The sequence below is a fragment of the Armigeres subalbatus genome, chromosome 1 (genome assembly GCF_024139115.2).
Source record: "Armigeres subalbatus isolate Guangzhou_Male chromosome 1, GZ_Asu_2, whole genome shotgun sequence".
NCBI classification, from domain to species: Eukaryota; Metazoa; Arthropoda; class Insecta; order Diptera; family Culicidae; genus Armigeres; species Armigeres subalbatus.
Window position 1 is genome coordinate 303,518,419 of NC_085139.1, and position 20,834 is coordinate 303,539,252.

At 48.2% G+C, this 20,834-nt stretch overlaps 2 protein-coding genes across 3 annotated transcripts in view; both read left to right on the forward strand.

Annotated features, from left to right (window-relative positions):
• Positions 1-20,834, forward strand: part of LOC134207851 (all trans-polyprenyl-diphosphate synthase PDSS1) — a 336,013-nt gene that overhangs the window by 96,388 nt on the left and 218,791 nt on the right. The window lies entirely within an intron of this gene.
• The window catches only part of LOC134216970 (uncharacterized), an 80,614-nt gene that overhangs the window by 7,371 nt on the left and 52,409 nt on the right, over positions 1-20,834 (forward strand). The window contains exon 2 of the mRNA XM_062695728.1: positions 20,358-20,452. Within this exon, the coding sequence (XP_062551712.1) occupies positions 20,358-20,452 (95 nt within the window). The remainder of the gene's footprint in view (positions 1-20,357; positions 20,453-20,834) is intronic.

The window sequence follows — 20,834 nt, forward strand, 5'->3', positions numbered from 1 at the left end:
TTTTTTTGAGATTATAGAAGCTTTTTTTACAATTAGAAGCTTATGGAATGTTTTTCAGTTTTCTGCAGAAGATCTAACAAAACCTTGGAAAACTTTCGATCAGGAGTTTCTTTTTTGCTACATACAAAATCAAAAGCTTGTTAAAAATATTTCATCAGAAAGTTTTTTCTCTTCAACTCGTGATTATTTCAAAGATTTCCCAAATTCTGAATCATCGGTCAGGTTCCCTTCAATGCCGCGATTTGCATAACCAAAATCAACAGCAACTACCTAGCGGTGGAGGCACCCATTTAAATCCCTCTTGGAAAACCGGTCGTCAGAAGATATCTCCGCTGGCCCGGCCACCAGTCAATGCTCCCACCTTGTTGAATCACCTTGACGGCGAGTTTCGCTTCAATGCACCATATTTGCTAACTAATTACCAAACGAAAATTCTGCTTTGTTTAGATCTGTAACCGCCGTAGTCGTGACCATCGGCCTCACATCAAATTGCTGTGCGTGAAATCTGAAAAGCAAATCACATTCACGGCGAAATCGATTTTCGCCGAATCTAATCCAGTTCAGTTCGGAACGGTTTGTCTGCTTCTTTCTCCCTCTTTTATTGGCGTTGCAGAACGTGTGGATGAGTTCGCGATCGTTACCGCCCACCGGGTCAATACGAGGCCCGATGTGACCGCCAAACAACGAACGGGTTACGCCACCCCTTGCTGCGTTCACTCGCTCACCAAAGTGAATTATGCACGCAGCATCACACTCTTAGATGATAAGGGAGGTATAGCACTACTGACTGGTAGCAGCAGCAGCACATCTCGGGGCGGTTTGGTTATCATAGTGGCCGTGAACACGAACTTTCCTACCAACCAGCAGCAGCGCAGCCACATCGCCGATTGACCGCCGCCGAGCCACAAACACGCATCCATCACGTGAAATCACGATGCTAATTTTTCGGATCATTTATGAATGAACGGCGGTGCATGGAACGGGCGGTGGCGGAGACTGTGACTCGCTGCAGGGCAGGTTTAGTGATCGTACCAGTTCGCCGCGATCGCCCAACCAACACCCCACCATTGACAAGAGGAGGTCTACAACTTTGTCACAAAACGACGACGACGACGACGGTAGTGCGTAACGCAGAAAAAGGGGGCCGCCCGTGGTATTGGTAATCAATCAAACTTCTGTGGTCCGGTTCGGGTGATCAAGTTTCCGAACTTGATCCATTCACTCTCACAAGAGCCCTTGCGCTGCTCTCTAAATCCCGCAGACAGCGCATGCCTATCATACCAACACTTGCAAATGTCAAGTCGATCTGCACCCCAACCCACCGAGGACTGCGGCGCGGTTCGATCTTACCAATCGGCCAAACTGAATTATCAACTTTCACTGATTGTAGCCCGCCGCCGTTGGGCACCGCACACGGGGTGCGGAAGGGTGACGAACGATCGACGATTCATGCCATCTGTCATCGTCGTCGTCGTCGCCGTTGCCTCGACGATTTCAATGCCTGCAAAGAAAGAAACTCGAGCTACCTGTTTGCAACAGCAAGCGATTGCAAGTGGGATGAGATGTTTGCGTTTGGAGATCAGAGTTTTTTTTCAGTGTGACTACTTTTCGTTTGTGCGGAAATATGCAATAAAAAACTGTACTTTTGCTACCAGATTCTAACCTAGAATATCAACAAAAACGGCAAAGTGATAAACTGATGACCCCTCATTCGAATTTTGTTTGTTTCTTTCCCACACGCATTGTTGTGGATATGGAACATCTAAAATCTGAAGAAAAAAAATAGCAAATCAAAAGTTTTCATATCCTTAAGCGTGCAGACTAAAATTGACTTTTGACTAGTTATCTTTTCATAAAACAATTCTAGGCGAAAGCATTTACTACTTTATGGGAAATAAAAAAAACATGTTTCAGAAATACTGGTGGGCTAGTTATTGGATCTCAAATGTCATAAGAGAAAAAAAAACTTTAAAAATATTTATAGATCATTAATTAACGGCTACGCAGTCTCATATGATTAAAACGAGTTTTTATTCGTCCGACGTTTCGACACGGGATTAGTGTCTTCTTCAGGGGAAGAATGATTTGTTCGTTTTTGTCTTATGTTTTGTCTAACTTTAACTGTAAAAATATTTATTCAATTGTGTGAAATATCAATGTTAACCTTCCTATAATGCATTAGAAAAAAGTTACACATTGTGCATTGGGGTCCATTTGGACCCAAGATTTCATCTCTAGCAAATTGTGGGTGCAATCAATAGTAAATGTCTTATGTGATCTCCAAATGCCCCAAAAATGGTTCTCCGGAAGATCCGGAACATCCGTAAAATGGCCAATTCCAAAAGTTCGTCCCAGAGCTTCGCGATTTTTGATAACCATTCATTCTGGCAAATTTTGGGTGCAATAAACAGTTAATGTCTTCTGTGATCCCAAAATGTCCCAGAAACGGTCCTCCGGAAGATCCGGAACATCCGTAAAAGTGGCTAATTCTAAAAGTTAATCCCAGAGTTTTGCGATTTTTTCGGAAAAACCGTAAAAATGGTCAATTTCAATAGGTAATCCTAGAGATCATTATTTCGTAATCATCCATCCTGACGAATAAAGGATGCAATCAGTAGTGAAAGTCTTCAGTAATCCCAAAAAGCTCCCGAAACGGTCATTCGAAAGATCCGGACCATACATAAAAGTGGCCAATTTCAAAAATACAGCTCTTTTTCACTTTTTCACGTTTTCACTTCTAATTTTTCATTACTCACTTCTCTCTTCTTACTCCTCATTTCTCAATTCTCACTTTGAAATTGGAAATCTTCTCACCTCATACTCAAATCTCACTCCTCATTCATCAGTTTTCTCTCCTCATTTCTCACTTCTCACTTTTCGTTTGTATCTTCTCACTTCTCATTTTCTCATTTCTATCTGGTCAATCCTCACATCTCTCGTCTCGATTCTCGTTTGTCACTTCTCACTTCTCGCTTCTATCCTCTCTTTTCACTTCTCACTCATTTCTTACTTCTTATTTCTAACTTCTCACTTATTACTTCGCACATCTCAGCTCGGAAGCCTCTTTTCAAGAGGCTCGGATGCCTCCTTTAGAGGCCTCCCGGATGCCTCCTTTCAAGAGGATCGAAAGCCTCCTTTCAAGAGGCTCGGAAACCTACTTTCAAGAGGCTCGGAAGCCTCCTCTCAAGAGGCTCGGAAGCCTCCTTTCAAGAGGCTCGGAAGCCTCCTTTCAAGAGGCTCGGAAGCCTCCTTTCAAGAGGCTCGGAAGCTTCCTTTCAAGAGGCTCGGGCTTCCTTTCAAGAGGCTCAGAAGCCTCCTTTCAAGAGGCTCAGAAGCCTCCTTTCAAGAGGCTCAGAAGCCTCCTTTCAAGAGGCTCAGGCCTCCTTTCAAGAGGCTCAGAAGCCTCCTTTCAAGAGGCTCAGGCCTCCTTTCAAGAGGCTCAGAAGCCTCCTTTCAAGAGGCTCAGGCCTCCTTTCAAGAGGCTCAGAGCCTCCTTTCAAGAGGCTCAGAAGCCTCCTTTCAAGAGCTCAGAAGCCTCCTTTCAAGAGGCTCCAAGCCTCCTTTCAAGAGGCTCAGAAGCCTCCTTTCAAGAGGCTCAGGAGCCTCCTTTCAAGAGCTCAGAGCCTCCTTTCAAGAGGCTCAGAAGCCTCCTTTCAAGAGGCTCAGAAGCCTCCTTTCAAGAGACTCAGAAGCCTCCTTTCAAGAGGCTCAGAAGCCTCCTTTCAAGAGGCTCAGAAGCCTCCCTTTCAAGAGGCTCAAGCCTCCTTTCAAGAGGCTCAGAAGCCTCCTTTCAAAAGGCTCAGGCCTCCTTTCAAAGGCTCAGAGCCTCCTTTCAAGAGGCTCAGAAGCCTCCTTTCAAGAGGCTCAGAAGCCTCCTTTCACGAGGCTCAAGCCTCCTTTCACGAGGCTCAGAGCCTCCTTTCACGAGGCTCAGGCCTCCTTTCACGAGGCTCAGAAGCCTCCTTTCACGAGGCTCAGAAGCCTCCTTTCACGAGGCTCAAAGCCTCCTTTCACGAGGCTCAGAAGCCTCCTTTCACGAGGCTCAGGCCTCCTTTCACGAGGCTCAGAAAGCCTCCTACCAAGAGGCCTCGTTTCAGAGCCTCATTTCAAGAGGCTCCAGCCTCGTTTCAAGAGGCCTCAAAGCCTCGTTTCAAGAGGCCTCAAAGCCTCGTTTCAAGAGGCCTCAAGCCTCGTTTCAAGAGGCTCAAGCCTCCTTTCAAGAGGCCTCAAAGCCTCCTTTCAAGAGGCTCAGAAGCCTCCTTTCAAGAGGCTCAGAAGCCTCCTTTCAAGAGCTCAAGCCTCCTTTCAAGAGGCTCAGAAGCCTCCTTTCAAGAGGCTCAGAAGCCTCCTTTCAAGAGGCTCAGAAGCCTCCTTTCAAGAGGCTCAGAGCCTCCTTTCAAGAGGCTCAGAAGCCTCCTTTCAAGAGGCTCAGAAGCCTCCTTTCAAGAGGCTCAGAAGCCTCCTTTCAAGAGGCTCAGAAGCCTCCTTTCAAGAGGCCTGGAAGCCTCCTTTCAAGAGGCTCAGAGCCTCCTTTCAAGAGGCCTGGAAGCCTCCTTTCAAGAGGCTCAGAAGCCTCCTTTCAAGAGGCTCAGAAGCCTCCTTTCAAGAGGCTCAGAGCCTCCTTTCAAGAGGCTCAGAAGCCTCCTTTCAAGAGGCCTCAAGCCTCCTTTCAAGAGGCTCAAGCCTCCTTTCAAGAGGCTCAGGCCTCCTTTCAAGAGGCTCAGAAGCCTCCTTTCAAGAGGCTCAGGAAGCCTCCTTTCAAGAGGCTCAGGGCCTCCTTTCAAGAGGCTCAGAAGCCTCCTTTCAAGAGGCTCAGGCCTCCTTTCAAGAGGCTCAGAAGCCTCCTTTCAAGAGCTCAGAGCCTCCTTTCAAGAGGCTCAGAAGCCTCCTTTCAAGAGGCCTGGAAGCCTCCTTTCAAGAGGCTCAGAGCCTCCTTTCAAGAGGCTCAGAAGCCTCCTTTCAAGAGGCTCAGAAGCCTCCTTTCAAGAGGCTCAGAAGCCTCCTTTCAAGAGGCTCAGGCCTCCTTTCAAGAGGCTCAGGAAGCCTCCTTTCAAGAGGCTCAGAAGCCTCCTTTCAAGAGGCTCAGAAGCCTCCTTTCAAGAGGCTCAGGAAGCCTCCTTTCAAGAGGCTCAGAAGCCTCCTTTCAAGAGGCTCAGAAGCCTCCTTTCAAGAGGCCTGGAAGCCTCCTTTCAAGAGGCTCAGGCCTCCTTTCAAGAGGCTGGAAGCCTCCTTTCAAGAGGCTCAGGAGCCTCCTTTCAAGAGGCTCAGAAGCCTCCTTTCAAGAGGCTCAGAAGCCTCCTTTCAAGAGGCTCCAAGCCTCCTTTCAAGAGGCTGGAAGCCTCCTTTCAAGAGGCTCAGAAGCCTCCTTTCAAGAGGCTCAGAGCCTCCTTTCAAGAGGCTCAGAAGCCTCCTTTCAAGAGGCTCAGAAGCCTCCTTTCAAGAGGCTCAGGAAGCCTCCTTTCAAGAGGCTCAGGCCTCCTTTCAAGAGGCTCAGAAGCCTCCTTTCAAGAGGCTCAGAGCCTCCTTTCAAGAGGCTCAGAGCCTCCTTTCAAGAGGCTCAGAGCCTCCTTTCAAGAGGCCTCAGGCCTCCTTTCAAGAGGCTCAGAAGCCTCCTTTCAAGAGGCTCAGAAGCCTCCTTTCAAGAGGCCTGGAAGCCTCCTTTCAAGAGGCTCAGAGCCTCCTTTCAAGAGGCTCAGAGCCTCCTTTCAAGAGGCTCAGAGCCTCCTTTCAAGAGGCTCAGAAGCCTCCTTTCAAGAGGCCTGGAAGCCTCCTTTCAAGAGGCTCAGGCCTCCTTTCAAGAGGCTCAGAAGCCTCCTTTCAAGAGGCTCAGGAAGCCTCCTTTCAAGAGGCTCAGAAGCCTCCTTTCAAGAGGCTCAGGAAGCCTCCTTTCAAGAGGCCTGGAAGCCTCCTTTCAAGAGGCTCAAGCCTCCTTTCAAGAGGCCTGGAAGCCTCCTTTCAAGAGGCTCAGGAAGCCTCCTTTCAAGAGGCTCAGAAGCCTCCTTTCAAGAGGCTCAGAAGCCTCCTTTCAAGAGGCTCAGAAGCCTCCTTTCAAGAGCTCAGAAGCCTCCTTCAAGAGGCTCAGAGCCTCCTTTCAAGAGGCTCAGCCTCCTTTCAAGAGGCCTGGAAGCCTCCTTTCAAGAGGCTCAGAAGCCTCCTTTCAAGAGGCTCAGAAGCCTCCTTCAAGAGGCTCAGAGCCTCCTTTCAAGAGGCTCAGAAGCCTCCTTTCAAGAGGCTCAGAGCCTCCTTTCAAGAGGCTCAGAAGCCTCCTTTCAAGAGGCTCAGAAGCCTCCTTTCAAGAGGCTCAGGCCTCCTTTCAAGAGGCCTCAGAAGCCTCCTTTCAAGAGGCTCAGAAGCCTCCTTTCAAGAGGCCTGGAAGCCTCCTTTCAAGAGGCTCAGCCCTCCTTTCAAGAGGCTCAAGCCTCCTTTCAAGAGGCTCAGAAGCCTCCTTTCAAGAGGCTCAGAGCCTCCTTTCAAGAGGCTCAGAAGCCTCCTTTCAAGAGGCTCAGAAGCCTCCTTTCAAGAGGCTCAGGAAGCCTCCTTTCAAGAGGCTCAGAGCCTCCTTTCAAGAGGCTCCAGCCTCCTTTCAAGAGGCTCAGAAGCCTCCTTTCAAGAGGCTCAAGCCTCCTTTCAAGAGGCTCAAGCCTCCTTTCAAGAGGCTCAAGCCTCCTTTCAAGAGGCTCAGGCCTCCTTTCAAGAGGCCTGGAAGCCTCCTTTCAAGAGGCTCAGAAACCTCCTTTCAAGAGGCTCAGAGCCTCCTTTCAAGAGGCTCAGAAGCCTCCTTTCAAGAGGCTCAGAAGCCTCCTTTCAAGAGGCTCAGAAGCCTCCTTTCAAGAGGCTCAGAAGCCTCCTTTCAAGAGGCTCAGAAGCCTCCTTCAAGAGGCCTGGAAACCTCCTTTCAAGAGGCTCAGAGCCTCCTTTCACGAGGCTCAGAAGCCTCCTTTCACGAGGCCTCAGAAGCCTCCTTTCACGAGGCTCAGAAGCCTCCTTTCACGAGGCTCAAGCCTCCTTTCACGAGGCCTCAGAAACCTCCTTTCACGAGGCCTGGAAGCCTCCTACCAAGAGGCTCAAGACTCGTTTCAAGAGGCCTCGAAAGCCCTGCTCAGGAGGCCTGAAAGCCCTGCTCTCAAGAGGCCTGAAAGCCCTGCTCTCAAGAGGCCTGAAAGCCTCATTCAAGAGGCCTCAAGCCCTGCTCAAGAGACTCAAGCCCTGCTCAAGAGGCCTCAAGCCTCGTTTCAAGAGGCTCAAGCCTCCTTTCAAGAGGCTCAGCCTCCTTCAAGAGGCTCAGAAGCCTCCTTCCAAGAGGCCTGGAAGCCTCCTTCCAAGAGGCTCAGAAGCCTCCTTCCAAGAGGCCTCAGAAGCCTCCTTCCAAGAGGCCTCAGGAAGCCTCCTTCCAAGAGGCCTGGAAGCCTCCTTCCAAGAGGCTCAGAAGCCTCCTTCCAAGAGGCCTGGAAGCCTCCTTCCAAGAGGCTCGAGCCTCCTTCCAAGAGGCTCAGAAGCCTCCTTCCAAGAGGCTCGGAAGCCTCCTTCCAAGAGGCTCAGAAGCCTCCTTCCAAGAGGCCTGGAAGCCTCCTTCCAAGAGGCTCAAGCCTCCTTCCAAGAGGCTCAGCCTCCTCCAAGAGGCTCAAGGCCTCCTTCCAAGAGGCCTGGAAGCCTCCTTCCAAGAGGCTCAGAGCCTCCTTCCAAGAGGCTCAGAAGCCTCCTTCCAAGAGGCTCAGAGCCTCCTTCCAAGAGGCTCAGCCTCCTTCCAAGAGGCTCAGAAGCCTCCTTCCAAGAGGCTCAGAAGCCTCCTTCCAAGAGGCTCAGGCCTCCTTCCAAGAGGCTCAGGAAGCCTCCTTCCAAGAGGCTCAGGCCTCCTTCCAAGAGGCTCAGGAAGCCTCCTTCCAAGAGGCTCAGAGCCTCCTTCCAAGAGGCTCAGAAGCCTCCTTCCAAGAGGCCTCAGAAGCCTCCTTCCAAGAGGCTCAGAGCCTCCTTCCAAGAGGCTCAGAAGCCTCCTTCCAAGAGGCCTGGAAGCCTCCTTCCAAGAGGCCTCAGGCCTCCTTCCAAGAGGCTCAGGCCTCCTTCCAAGAGGCTCGGAAGCCTCCTTCCAAGAGGCCTCAGAAGCCTCCTTCCAAGAGGCTCAGAGCCTCCTTCCAAGAGGCTCAGAAGCCTCCTTCCAAGAGGCTCGGAAGCCTCCTTCCAAGAGGCCTGGAAGCCTCCTTCCAAGAGGCTCAGAAGCCTCCTTCCAAGAGGCTCAGAAGCCTCCTTCCAAGAGGCTCAGGAAGCCTCCTTCCAAGAGGCTCAAAGCCTCCTTCCAAGAGGCTCGGAAGCCTCCTTCCAAGAGGCTCAAGCCTCCTTCAAGAGGCTCAGAAGCCTCCTTCCAAGAGGCTCAGAAGCCTCCTTCCAAGAGGCTCAGAAGCCTCCTTCCAAGAGGCTCAGAGCCTCCTTCCAAGAGGCCTCAGAAGCCTCCTTCCAAGAGGCTCAGGCCTCCTTCCAAGAGGCTCAGAAGCCTCCTTCCAAGAGGCCTCAGAAGCCTCCTTCCAAGAGGCTCAGGAAGCCTCCTTCCAAGAGGCCTGGAAGCCTCCTTCCAAGAGGCTCAGAAGCCTCCTTCCAAGAGGCTCAGGCCTCCTTCCAAGAGGCTCAGAAGCCTCCTTCCAAGAGGCCTGGAAGCCTCCTTCCAAGAGGCCTGGAAGCCTCCTTCCAAGAGGCTCAGGCCTCCTTCCAAGAGGCCTGGAAGCCTCCTTCCAAGAGGCTCAAGCCTCCTTCCAAGAGGCCTCAGAAGCCTCCTTCCAAGAGGCTCAGAAGCCTCCTTCCAAGAGGCCTCAGGAAGCCTCCTTCCAAGAGGCCTCAGGAAGCCTCCTTCCAAGAGGCTCAGAGCCTCCTCCAAGAGGCCTCGGAAGCCTCCTTCCAAGAGGCTCAGCCTCCTTCCAAGAGGCCTGGAAGCCTCCTTCCAAGAGGCTCCAGCCTCCTTCCAAGAGGCTCAGAGCCTCCTTCCAAGAGGCCTCGGAAGCCTCCTTCCAAGAGGCCTGGAAGCCTCCTTCCAAGAGGCCCGGAAGCCTCCTTCCAAGAGGCTCAGGCCTCCTTCCAAGAGGCTCGAAGCCTCCTTCCAAGAGGCTCCAAGCCTCCTTCCAAGAGGCTCAAGCCTCCTTCCAAGAGGCTCAAGCCTCCTTCCAAGATGCTCGGAAGCATCCTTCCAAGGGGCTTGGAAGCCTCCTTCCAAGAGGCCTGGAAGCGTCCTTTCCAGAGGCTCAGGAAGCGTCCTTCCATGAGGCTCAGAGACGTCCTTCCAAGAGGCTCAGAAGCCTCCTTCCAAGAGGCCTGGAAGCCTCCTTCCAAGAGGCCTGGAAGCCTCCTTCCAAGAGGCTCAGGCCTCCTTCCAAGAGGCTCAGGCCTCCTTCCAAGAGGCTCAGCCTCCTTCCAAGAGGCTCAGAAGCCTCCTTCCAAGAGGCTCGGAAGCCTCCTTCCAAGAGGCTCAGAAGCCTCCTTCCAAGAGGCTCAGAAGCCTCCTTAAAGAGGCTCAGGCCTCCTTCCAAGAGGCTCGAGCCTCCTTCCAAGAGGCTCAGGCCTCCTTCCAAGAGGCCTGGAAGCCTCCTCCAAGAGGCTCAGAAGCCTCCTTCCAAGAGGCTCCAGAAGCCTCCTTCCAAGAGGCTCAAGCCTCCTTCCAAGAGGCTCGGAAGCCTCCTTCCAAGAGGCTCAGAGCCTCCTTCCAAGAGGCTGGAAGCCTCCTTCCAAGAGGCTCAGAGCCTCCTTCCAAGAGGCCTGGAAGCCTCCTTCCAAGAGGCCTCAAGCCTCCTTCCAAGAGGCTCAGAAGCCTCCTTCCAAGAGGCTCCAGCCTCCTTCCAAGAGGCCTCAAGCCTCCTTCCAAGAGGCTCAGAAGCCTCCTTCCAAGAGGCTCAGAAGCCTCCTTCCAAGAGGCCTCAGAAGCCTCCTTCCAAGAGGCTCAGAAGCCTCCTTCCAAGAGGCTCAGAAGCCTCCTTCCAAGAGGCTCGAAGCCTCCTTCCAAGAGGCTCAGAGCCTCCTTCCAAGAGGCTCAGAGCCTCCTTCCAAGAGGCTCAAGCCTCCTTCCAAGAGGCTCAGGAAGCCTCCTTCCAAGAGGCTCGGAAGCCTCCTTCCAAGAGGCTCAGAAGCCTCCTTCCAAGAGGCTCAGAAGCCTCCTTCCAAGAGGCTCAGAAGCCTCCTTCCAAGAGGCCTGGAAGCCTCCTTCCAAGAGGCTCGGCCTCCTTCCAAGAGGCTCAGAAGCCTCCTTCCAAGAGGCTCAGGCCTCCTTCCAAGAGGCTCAGAGCCTCCTTCCAAGAGGCTCGGAAGCCTCCTTCCAAGAGGCTCGGAAGCCTCCTTCCAAGAGGCTCAGAGCCTCCTTCCAAGAGGCTCAGGCCTCCTTCCAAGAGGCTCGGAAGCCTCCTTCCAAGAGGCTCAGGCCTCCTTCCAAGAGGCCTGGAAGCCTCCTTCCAAGAGGCCTCGGAAGCCTCCTTCCAAGAGGCTCAGAAGCCTCCTTCCAAGAGGCTCAGAGCCTCCTTCCAAGAGGCTGGAAGCCTCCTTCCAAGAGGCCTCAGGAAGCCTCCTTCCAAGAGGCTCAGAAGCCTCCTTCCAAGAGGCTCAGAGCCTCCTTCCAAGAGGCCTGGAAGCCTCCTTCCAAGAGGCTCAAGCCTCCTTCCAAGAGGCTCGGAAGCCTCCTTCCAAGAGGCTCAGAAGCCTCCTTCCAAGAGGCTCAGAAGCCTCCTTCCAAGAGGCTCGGAAGCCTCCTTCCAAGAGGCCTGGAAGCCTCCTTCCAAGAGGCTCAAGCCTCCTTCCAAGAGGCCTGGAAGCCTCCTTCCAAGAGGCTCAAGCCTCCTTCCAAGAGGCCTCGGAAGCCTCCTTCCAAGAGGCTCGAAGCCTCCTTCCAAGATGCCTGGAAGCCTCCTTCCAAGAGGCCTGGAACCCTCCTTCCAAGAGGCTCAGAAGCCTCCTTCCAAGAGGCTCGGAAGCCTCCTTCAAAGAGGCTCGGCAGCCTCCTTCCAAGAGGCGCGGAAGCCTCCTTCCAAGAGGCTCGGAAGCCTCCTTCCAAGAGGCTCGGAAGCCTCCTTCCAAGAGGCTCGGAAGCCTCCTTCCAAGAGGCTCGGAAGCCTCCTTCCAAGAGGCTCGGAAGCCTCCTTCCAAGATGCTCGGAAGCCTCCTTCCAAGAGGCTTGGAAGCCTCCTTCCAAGAGGCTCGGAAGCGTCCTTTCAAGAGGCTCGGAAGCGTCCTTCCATGAGGCTCGGAGACGTCCTTCCAAGAGGCTCGGAAGCCTCCTTCCAAGAGGCTCGGAAGGCTCCTTAATGTTTAGCATTAGCATTAGCATTAGTATTGAGCATTTCGCACAAAATCGTAGGTGGTACAAGCCGAGACTATTGTATGAGAGTAGCAACACTTTCATCCGTTACCACAGATATTGATTTAAAATCGCTAATCGCTATCTCTTAGATGGAAGCAATGCACTCTCCAATAGTCGAGATCTGTCCTGGCCACGTCCTTTCGAATGCTGAGGAAGGGGAAGGATGGTTAGTTGAACACCTAGTTAAGAAAGATGCAGAGATCTCTACGATCTCTCATACTGCCGTAATCTGAAAAAGTGACGTATACGCCATTTTCCAAAAATGGTGTTAACGAGTACTACTCATCGCGCTCTTTAACAGAAAAATGGAAAACATGGATGTTGTAAAATGGCTGTTACGTCACTTTTCCAGATTACGGCAGCATAGGTGCCACGGGATGTTTTTGGATTGTTAGTGTTTAAGGTTTAACAGTAGGAATCGTTATGGTAGAACGTGAAACACAGAAAGAACTAAGATAGAAATACAAAGTAGGAAAGGGGCGAGCCTGGAATTGAACCCACGACCTCCTGCTTATAAGGCAGAAGCGGTAGCCACTAGACCACCGAGCTCGTCAATTGTGAGTCTTAATGTTTTATTATTTTTTAAAGGTAGAAATTTCCATCCGTAAAAAAGGCGTTAGTTTTAAAAAACTAAATAAAAAACAACTTTTTTTTTCATGTATTATGTATTATAAGTATTATAAATAACCTTCTACAATTGATGCATTTTGATGTTTTTCTAGGAAGCCTTTGCTTAAAAATGTCCATGGGTAAAAAAGTCAAAACTTGGATTGACGAGACTGACGAGAGACTTCTCTAAATAATGTCTGATTGTGATAGAGTATTTTGTGAGCTATGTCGATTTTAGTAACTCGATGGAAAAAAAATCCCCATGCACTTTATTGGCACCCGAGAAATTGTGTTTATCTCTTTCTTTTTTTCAATTATTTCTATACATACGTTTTCTGAAATACGTTCTACGACACTTGAAGGTTTTTTGCTCTAGATGCGTTTTGTCTTGAAGGTTTCAAACACGTTTTTCTATTCGTACCTTGCTGATTTGTCCAATCTAACTGACGGCTGCCCTCGGCATACATATTTATTCGTAATTCATTAGCTTTGTTTGTTTCTTTGCCGTTTATTGCTTCCGCGGGAAGATCATGATCAATGTACGTCCTTAGACAAATTAGTCAATATTCTAAAGCGATGCGCTCAATGAGATCTTATACCATTGGTACCTATGTAACTCTTAAGGCTGTATATTGCTGTCAGCGCTGTTACTATCATGCATGTTCCTATTAGGTGACACGTTCATGGTCTACAAAACTAGTCATATTACCTTCAATATCTTAATCCAAAAAGGTTCTAGTTTAGGACCAACTGTGAAAAATGCTGTATCATCGTTCTGCTGACAATTCAGCCTTTTTAGATGAATCTCCCAAACTAATACTAGTAATAAATATTTTGGCATTAGTATATTAATTTTTGGTGACCTTACAACATGGAAGTCTCGATGCTACATTCAAGTCTCGTCAACGCACGCACACACACACAGACACCTACGGCTCCCCCGGCGAACCTCTCTCTCTGGAACGTGCTCGCTGGCTGGCGGCGCTCTGGTGGTGATGGCCACCACCGACCGCAGCGATTACGAAACTGGCCGAACCTCGGCGTTGACGACGTCACCAGATAAACAAGCTCTTCGCTCGCTTGTAGATATTGCATTACCCATTAGTGGCACTTCTATAACCAGTTACAACGACTAATACCCTTCCAGCATGCTTCTCCAATTCAAAACTTCTTCTGCGAAGACGGTCGCCGGACGGTGGCGGTGGAGAAGCAATTTTTGGCCCGCCACTACTAGCTGGGCTGCCTAAGCCTAAGCCTACCTGCGACTGGTTCTGTTTACATTTTCCCTTGCAGATAGCTGCCGATACCCTTCTCGGGGTTTCACCCGCCGCATCCCTCCCGGGCGGTGGGGTAGCTCGGTATGTGAGTCAAGTCGTCCGCTCAATGCAATCCGATGCACACACAGGTAGCACGCTCGCTCATTCGATCGCCTTTTGCTGGGTTAGGTTAGGTTTCGGTATTAGGTATCTATTTATCAATCAACGTCTTTTAGGTTATAACCAGAAAGCAAGCAAGCGAGCAAGTCAGCAAGCATCATCCACCCGACACCGCCGCCGCCAAGTGCACGGCTAAATGGCTCGGTAGCACCACACCGTTTGGGTTTCGTTTCGGTTGTTTGTATGCGAGATAGCATTTCGATTGCATACCGATCGGGGTGCCTGCCGCCCCGTTCTGCTATTGCTGCTGCTGCTGCTAATTTTTATGCAATCGGTTAAATGTTTAGGTAACATGGAGATTGGAGAAGCACCACCTGTGTGTCTGGGGGCTTGCTGTTGTTTGGATGTTTGTTGTCGGCGGCTTGTGCGGTTGATTGTGGGTATTCTGCAAATCGATACGGTTGAACCAACACAAATTTTCGATTCACTGCCGCAACGGTGAAGGTTATTGATGGCGAGATTTGAGCACCCCCGCAAGATGGATTTATAGCTGGTTCTTCACTTCAGGACCCATCGACGATCGAAAGTAGTTATAAAACAATTAACCTGGTTCGATGATTATCATACATATTTGACTTACAACAGTTGATTGAAATATGCTACTGGTATGTTGAAGCGGATTTAAGATGATTCTCATGAGATCTAAACTTCAAATATGCCATTCTCTGCATTTTAAAAGGTTGATTTTAAATCACATTTTGTTTGAATTTGTTTATATATCGTTGGAAATTCTAGGAATTCCACCTCCGTTTTTTTTAAATTAAGTTAAATTCTGAATTCCTTTTTAAATCTTCAAGTTTTGTCGAACATTTACAATTCCTTTGAGAAATTTGCCAAATTCAGTTGGATGTTTCTCCAATTTTGTTGAAATGTTCCGAATTTTCTTAAAAAATCTTAAAATTTTGTTGAAAATTTTGCGAATTTTGTTGGAAGAAATTCTGTTCATTCTTCAGATTTTATTGGTAATTTTCTGAGTTCCAATGAAGAATTCTTCGATATTATTTTGGTAACTGTACAACCTCCGTTTGAGATTCTCATAGTTACGTCAAAGATGCTGAGTCTCAACATGGATTTATGAAGAATCGCTCTTCGACATCCAACCTCATGTGTTATGTGGCAACAATTTCACGCGATTTGGAGTTAAGACGACAAGTTGACTCGGTTTACGTGGGCTTTGCTAAAGCGTTTGATATGGTACCGCACAATCTAATCATTTCAAAAATGAATCACTTGTGATTTCTTCGACTAGGGGTCGCATAGACTGAATGCTTAACATCTAGCATTAGACAACGGACAGGATATCCACACAACGCCCAGTGCACCAGAGGACAATTTTCCGCTTTACGAAAAGTTTTCTCCTTTTCAGTGCGGGTCCATAGCACGCTGATGCGTTTAGACGACTTTAACCGCCCGGCCACGAAGCCCGTAAAAGTGTTTCGAATTGCTTTGGAAATCCTTCAAATTTTATTGAAAACTCTCCAAATATCGTTGCAAATTTTCTGAATTTCATTCAAATTCTTCATGGCTCGTATGAATTCGTTTCGAAATACTTCGAGCTTCATTGATAATTCTCCGAATTCGTTTTAAATAGGGTAAAATGCCCAAACAGTGGACCCCCTAGTAGCGAAATTTTGCTCTTCCTGGCATAAGGAGTGGAAATATTCAAAATATCTATTTTGCGTGATATCTAATATCAAGCTCCGCATCTCCTCTTATTAAAATACTCGACGTTATTCGTTGAAATTAACATTTTTATGTCTGACTGAATTCGCCCTATAGTAGACCCCCTGGGGGTCCATAATAGGAAATTGCTTCCCTATAGTCGACACTTCATTTGATTTTTATGTTCCGTTTCGGGACGTTCTTCTTCCCTATTATGGACCCCCAAAATATTCCTATAATGGACACTCTCGTGTTTATTTTTTATAGAATTGTAAAAATCATCTAATTTTACTTTCCATAGCATTTCCAATGCATGTAATCAAATCATAGGACTGTAAGGTAGGTTCTCCCGATGGAATTTCATAGCAAAATGTTTACATTGTGCTGTAATAATGCAAAAATGGCTGGAGGGTCCACTATTGGTTGGGGGTCCACTATTGGGCACTTTACCCTAATTAAATTTTCTTTAAAGACCTCCGTTTATTTTTTGTTGGATATTAATTCGTTACAAATTCTTGGAAAATCGGTTGGTAATCGATGCTCGATCCGTTTCAATTCTTTACCAGTTTTGATAAAAATTCTCTGAATTTCGTTGAAAATACCTCAAATTGGGGTCCATTTTTTTAAACTTCGATATCGAGATATCGATTCTGCATTTTATTAGTTACAACTACAATTTTTCAAATTTGTGAAATTGTTCGAAATTTGTTAAATTGTTCGAATACGCTGATAAGTGTCAACATTTTCTTTATAATTCCCTAATTTCTTAAAATGTTCTACAATATTCGTTGGAAATTCTGTGGTGGGAGTTTCCCCAAATAGAGTGGTGGAAATTTTCCGATTTTTTTTTCTCATTCCGAAGTGCGTTGGAACATCTCCGAAATTTGTTAGAAATTTCAGGAATTTTCAAAGAAACTTTCCGAATTTTGTGAAAAATCTATGAATTTTGATTAAATAAAAACACAGTTGGGAATCCATTTTTTGCAATGGTTCTAATTAGAGCATGCATACAATATTCCACTTCATGAAGCAACTGCGGGCTGATTTTGACAAACATAGCATGATTATTCAAAACACAGAATGACATAGTCAGATAACTACTTCATCGGCTAATTCATTCAGTAATGGTCACTGAAAGTACTTACTATGTGCAGAAAAAAAAACACAAATAGCATTGTTTTATTGACGCTTATCTCTAAAATTGCCTCACGGGCAAAAATCGGACTCATTTCTGTGTCATACATAGTCTTACTCGCTTAAAACGTGTTTAGATTTGATATACATTCAAACTTCCATGACTCGATATTGAAGAGACCATCGACTCGTGGAAATATCGAGATGTGGAATAGGAAATCTTTGGAAAACTGTTTGAAGGGACCATCATAGGAACCCAGAAAATATTTTTTAGTATGACATAATTTGCTTCCATGAGTCGATATCGAGTCATAGACCATCGACTCATGGAGGTTTTACTGTAATATAAAAATTTATAAAATGTGTGACAAAGTACATGCTTGTGGGCGGAACCGAGCGTGACAGGGCCCGCCTGGGAAGCAGTGTTACTATAGACGGGGTTACCTTCGAGGTGGTCGAGGAATTCGTCTACCTCGGATCCTTGCTAACGGCTGATAACGAAGTGAAATACGAAGGCGCATCATCTGTGGAAGTCAGGCCTACTACGGGCTCCAGAAGAAACTGCGGTCGAAAAAGATTCGCCACCGCACCAAATGTGTCATGTACAAGACGCTTATAAGACCGGTTGTCCTCTACGGACATGAAACATGGACAATGCTCGAGGAGGACTTGCAAGCACTCGGAGTATTCGAGAGACGGGTGCTTAGGACCATTTTTGGCGGCGAAGAACACAGATAGAAAAATCCACTGAAATTTACGCTAAAGATGATGCACATAAATGGAACGCCATTATTAGCTTAATTCTACGCGTGATATAGTCTAAATGTATAGAATATTTGACGTGAATTCTCAATATTGCTTGCAAGTTGTAAACAAACTTGTTAGGAAGAGGTCCATTTCCGCGTAGAATAGTGTAAATTTCCGCATCTCAAGTTTTACGCGCTGTTTATTTTTCATTATTTATTTCTGTGAATGAACCATGAGCTCGCCCAGCTCTACGGCGAACCCAGTATCCAGAAGGTAGCTAAAGCCGGAAGGATACGATGGGCTGGACATGTTGCAAGAATTCCATACAGCAACCCTGCAAAGATGATGTTCGCTTCCGATCCGGCAGGTACGAGACGGCGCGGAGCGCAGCGAGCGTGATGGGCAGACCAGGTGCAAAACGACTTGGCGAGCGTGGGGCGTATTCGAGGATGGAGAGATGCGGCCTCGAACAGTGTATTGTGACGTCAAATTGTTGATTCAGTGTTATCTGTTTAGATGTAGACTAAATAACATTCAATGACCAATATTCAACCGAAAATTGACAGTCCAGAGCCTGCTATGAATGTGCGTGGAAGTGAGTTGACAAGTGAAAAGAGATGGACTTCACCAAATAATTTCGATTTTTTTACACTCTGGTTAAAATAACGTTAACAATTCTTGTATTTTTCCTGGAAATCGTTTTATTATGTAAAATTCTGCGAATTCCTTTTTGAATCTGATATTGTTAAAAATTGCGATATAAATCCGGGATTCTTGTAGGATCCATTCCGTATAGAATCCCTTCCGAGATTCGTGTAGAATCCCTTCCGGGTTTCGTGTAGAATCCCTTCCGGGATTCGTGTAGAATCCCCTCCGGGATTCATGTAGAATCCCCTCCGGGATTCGTGTAGAATTCCCTCCGGGATTCGTGTAGATTCCCCTCCGGGATTCGTGTAGAATCCCCTCCGGGATTCGTGTAGAATCCCCTCCGGGATTCGTGTAGAATCCCCTCCGGGATTCGTGTAGAATCCCCTCCGAGATTCGTGTAGAATCCCCTCCGAGATTCGTGTAGAATCCCCTCCGGGATTCGTGTAGAATCCTCTCCGGGATTCGTGTAGAATCACCTCCGGGATTCGTGTAGAATCCCCTCCGGGATTCGTGTAGAATCCCCTCCGGGATTCGTGTAGAATCCCCTCCGGGATTCGTGTAGAATCACCTTCGGGATTCGTGTAGAATCACCTTCGGGATTCGTGTAGAACTCTCCGGGATTCGTGTAGAATCCTCCGGGATTCGTGTAGAATCCCTCCGATTCGTGTAGAATCCCTCCGGGATTCGTGTAGAATCCTTCGGGATTCGTGTAGAATCCTCCGGGATTCGTGTAGAATCCCTCCGGGATTCGTGTAGAATCCTCCGATTCGTGTAGAATCCTCCGGGATTCGTGTAGAATCCTCCGGGATCTCGTGTAGAATCCTCCGGGATCGTGTGCAGATCCTCCGGGATTCGTGTAGAATCCTCCGGGATTCGTGTAGAATCCTCCGGGATCGTGTAGAATCCTCCGGGATTCGTGTAGAATCCTCCGATCGTGTAGAATCCTCCGGGATTCGTGTAGAATCCCTCCGGGATTCGTGTAGAATCCTCCGGGATTCGTGTAGAATCCTCCGATTCGTGTAGAACCTCCGGGATTCGTGTAGAATCCTCCGGGATTCGTGTAGAATCCTCCGGGATTCGTGTAGAATCCTCCGGGATCTGTGTAGAATCCCTCCGGGATTCGTGTAGAATCCTCCGGGATCGTGTAGAACCCTCCGGGATCTGTGTAGAACTCCGGGTTCGTGTAGAATCCTCCGGGATTCGTGTAGAACTCTCCGATTCGTGTAGAATCCTCCGGGATTCGTGTAGAACCCTCCGATTCGTGTAGAATCCTCCGGGATCGTGTAGAATCCTCCGGGATTCGTGTAGAATCCTCCGGGATTCGTGTAGAACTCTCCGGGATTCGTGTAGAATCCTCCGGGATTCGTGTGAATCCTCCGGGATTCGTGTAGATCCTCCGGGATTCGTGTAGAATCCCTCCGATTCGTGAATCCTCTGGGATTCGTGTAGAATCCTCCGATTCGTGTAGAATCCCTCCGGGATTCGTGTAGAATCCTCCGGGATCGTGTAGAATCCTCCGGGATTCGTGTAGAATCCTCCGGGATTCGTGTAGAATCCTCCGGGATCGTGTGCAGAATCCTCCGGGATTCGTGTAGAATCCCTCCGGGATTCGTGTAGAACTCTCCGGGATTCGTGTAGAACCTCCGGGATTCGTGTAGAACCTCCGGGATTCGTGTAGAACCCTCCGGGATTCGTGTTGAATCCTCCGGGATTCGTGTAGAATCCTCCGGGATTCGTGTAGAATCCCTCCGGGATTCGTGTAGAATCCCTCCGGGATTCGTGTAGAATCCTCCGGGATTCGTGTAGAATCCCTCCGGGATTCGTGTAGAATCCTCCGATTCGTGTAGAATTCCTTGCGGGATTCGTGTAGAATTCCTTGCGGGATTCGTGTAGAATTCCTTGCGGGATTCGTGTAGAATTCCTTGCGGGATTCGTGTAGAATCCCTTGCGGGATTCGTGTAGAATTCCCTCCGGGATTCGTGTAGAATACCCTCCGGGATTCGTGTAGAATTACCTCCGGGATTTGTGTAGTCACCTCCGGGATTCGTGTAGAGTCACCTCCAGGATTCGTGTAGAATACCCTTCGAGTTTCGTGTAGAATACCCTTCGAGTTTCGTATAGCATCCTCTCCGGGATTCGTGTAGAATCCTCTCCGGGATTCGTGTAGAATCCTTTCCGGGATTCGTGTAGAATCCCCTCCGGAATTCGTGTAGAATCATCTCCGGGATTCGTGTAGAATCCCCACCAGGAATTCTGTTCAAAATTCTATGTTTTTTTTTCGAAAACCCTCCAAATTGCTTTGGAAATTTTTGAAACTCCGTTTAAAATTCTTAACATTTATGATTTTTTTCCTCTCTTTTCCTGTAAACCTTTTCGAGACAATAATTTCTACCCAGAGTAAAATCCTCTCACCGGTAACTAAAAAGATGTTTTACACAAGCTCTCTGGTCCTATTCAATCAGATGGTAGAATCAATTCTGCCTGACCTGAATTACCACGTTTGTGCTTTGCATTCTTCCTACTATATTAATTTTTTCCTCATTTCGGAACGGATAATTCAAAAGGTCAAACCATCCAACCATCTTCGATTGAGTTTTTTTCCTTTTCAGCGAGTGAACGTCCGGTCGGTAATCACCGAAGCATGAATATTGAATATCTTAGTTTGTTTGTAAAACAACTCGAGGAAATGCCCATCCGCAAATTCGATCATCTGTTTACATTCCCATACAGATTCGTTGCCAGCCGCAAACATTCAACAACAGCCTCAATAATTGGTATTCTCCTCTGCTCAATTTCAGGTACGTTCTGAGGTGGACTTTGACAACAATGAAGACATCAAAAAACCCAACGATCGACCTGCGTCAAGGTCGTACGGACCTAGCCCTTCTCGCCAGTAAGTTTGTCTCCGTTCCGACATCCTATTCGAATTAAAAGTACTCACACGTAGTGCAGGTAAAAAAAACTTTCTGATCCATTATCGACTTTTGATGCGGAAAGGGCGTGCTTTTGGTGTGTGCGGTTGGAATTTGACTCACCCCGCCCCCACGTTTTCGACCGACCACATCGGTCGGTTGTCTTTCACCCCCAAAACCCTCCAAAATATGTGTGCCGCTGCAACAAACAACCGGAGTTTTAAATTCAATCAAACAACACATCATCAACGCAACGGCCGGTCGGTCGGGCACCTGCTCGAACGGCATTTTAAAATCGTGGCACGATTTTTGGAAACGGCTGTTCAGCGTGGTGCCGATTGCGTTGAACCAGCTCACCTTCCT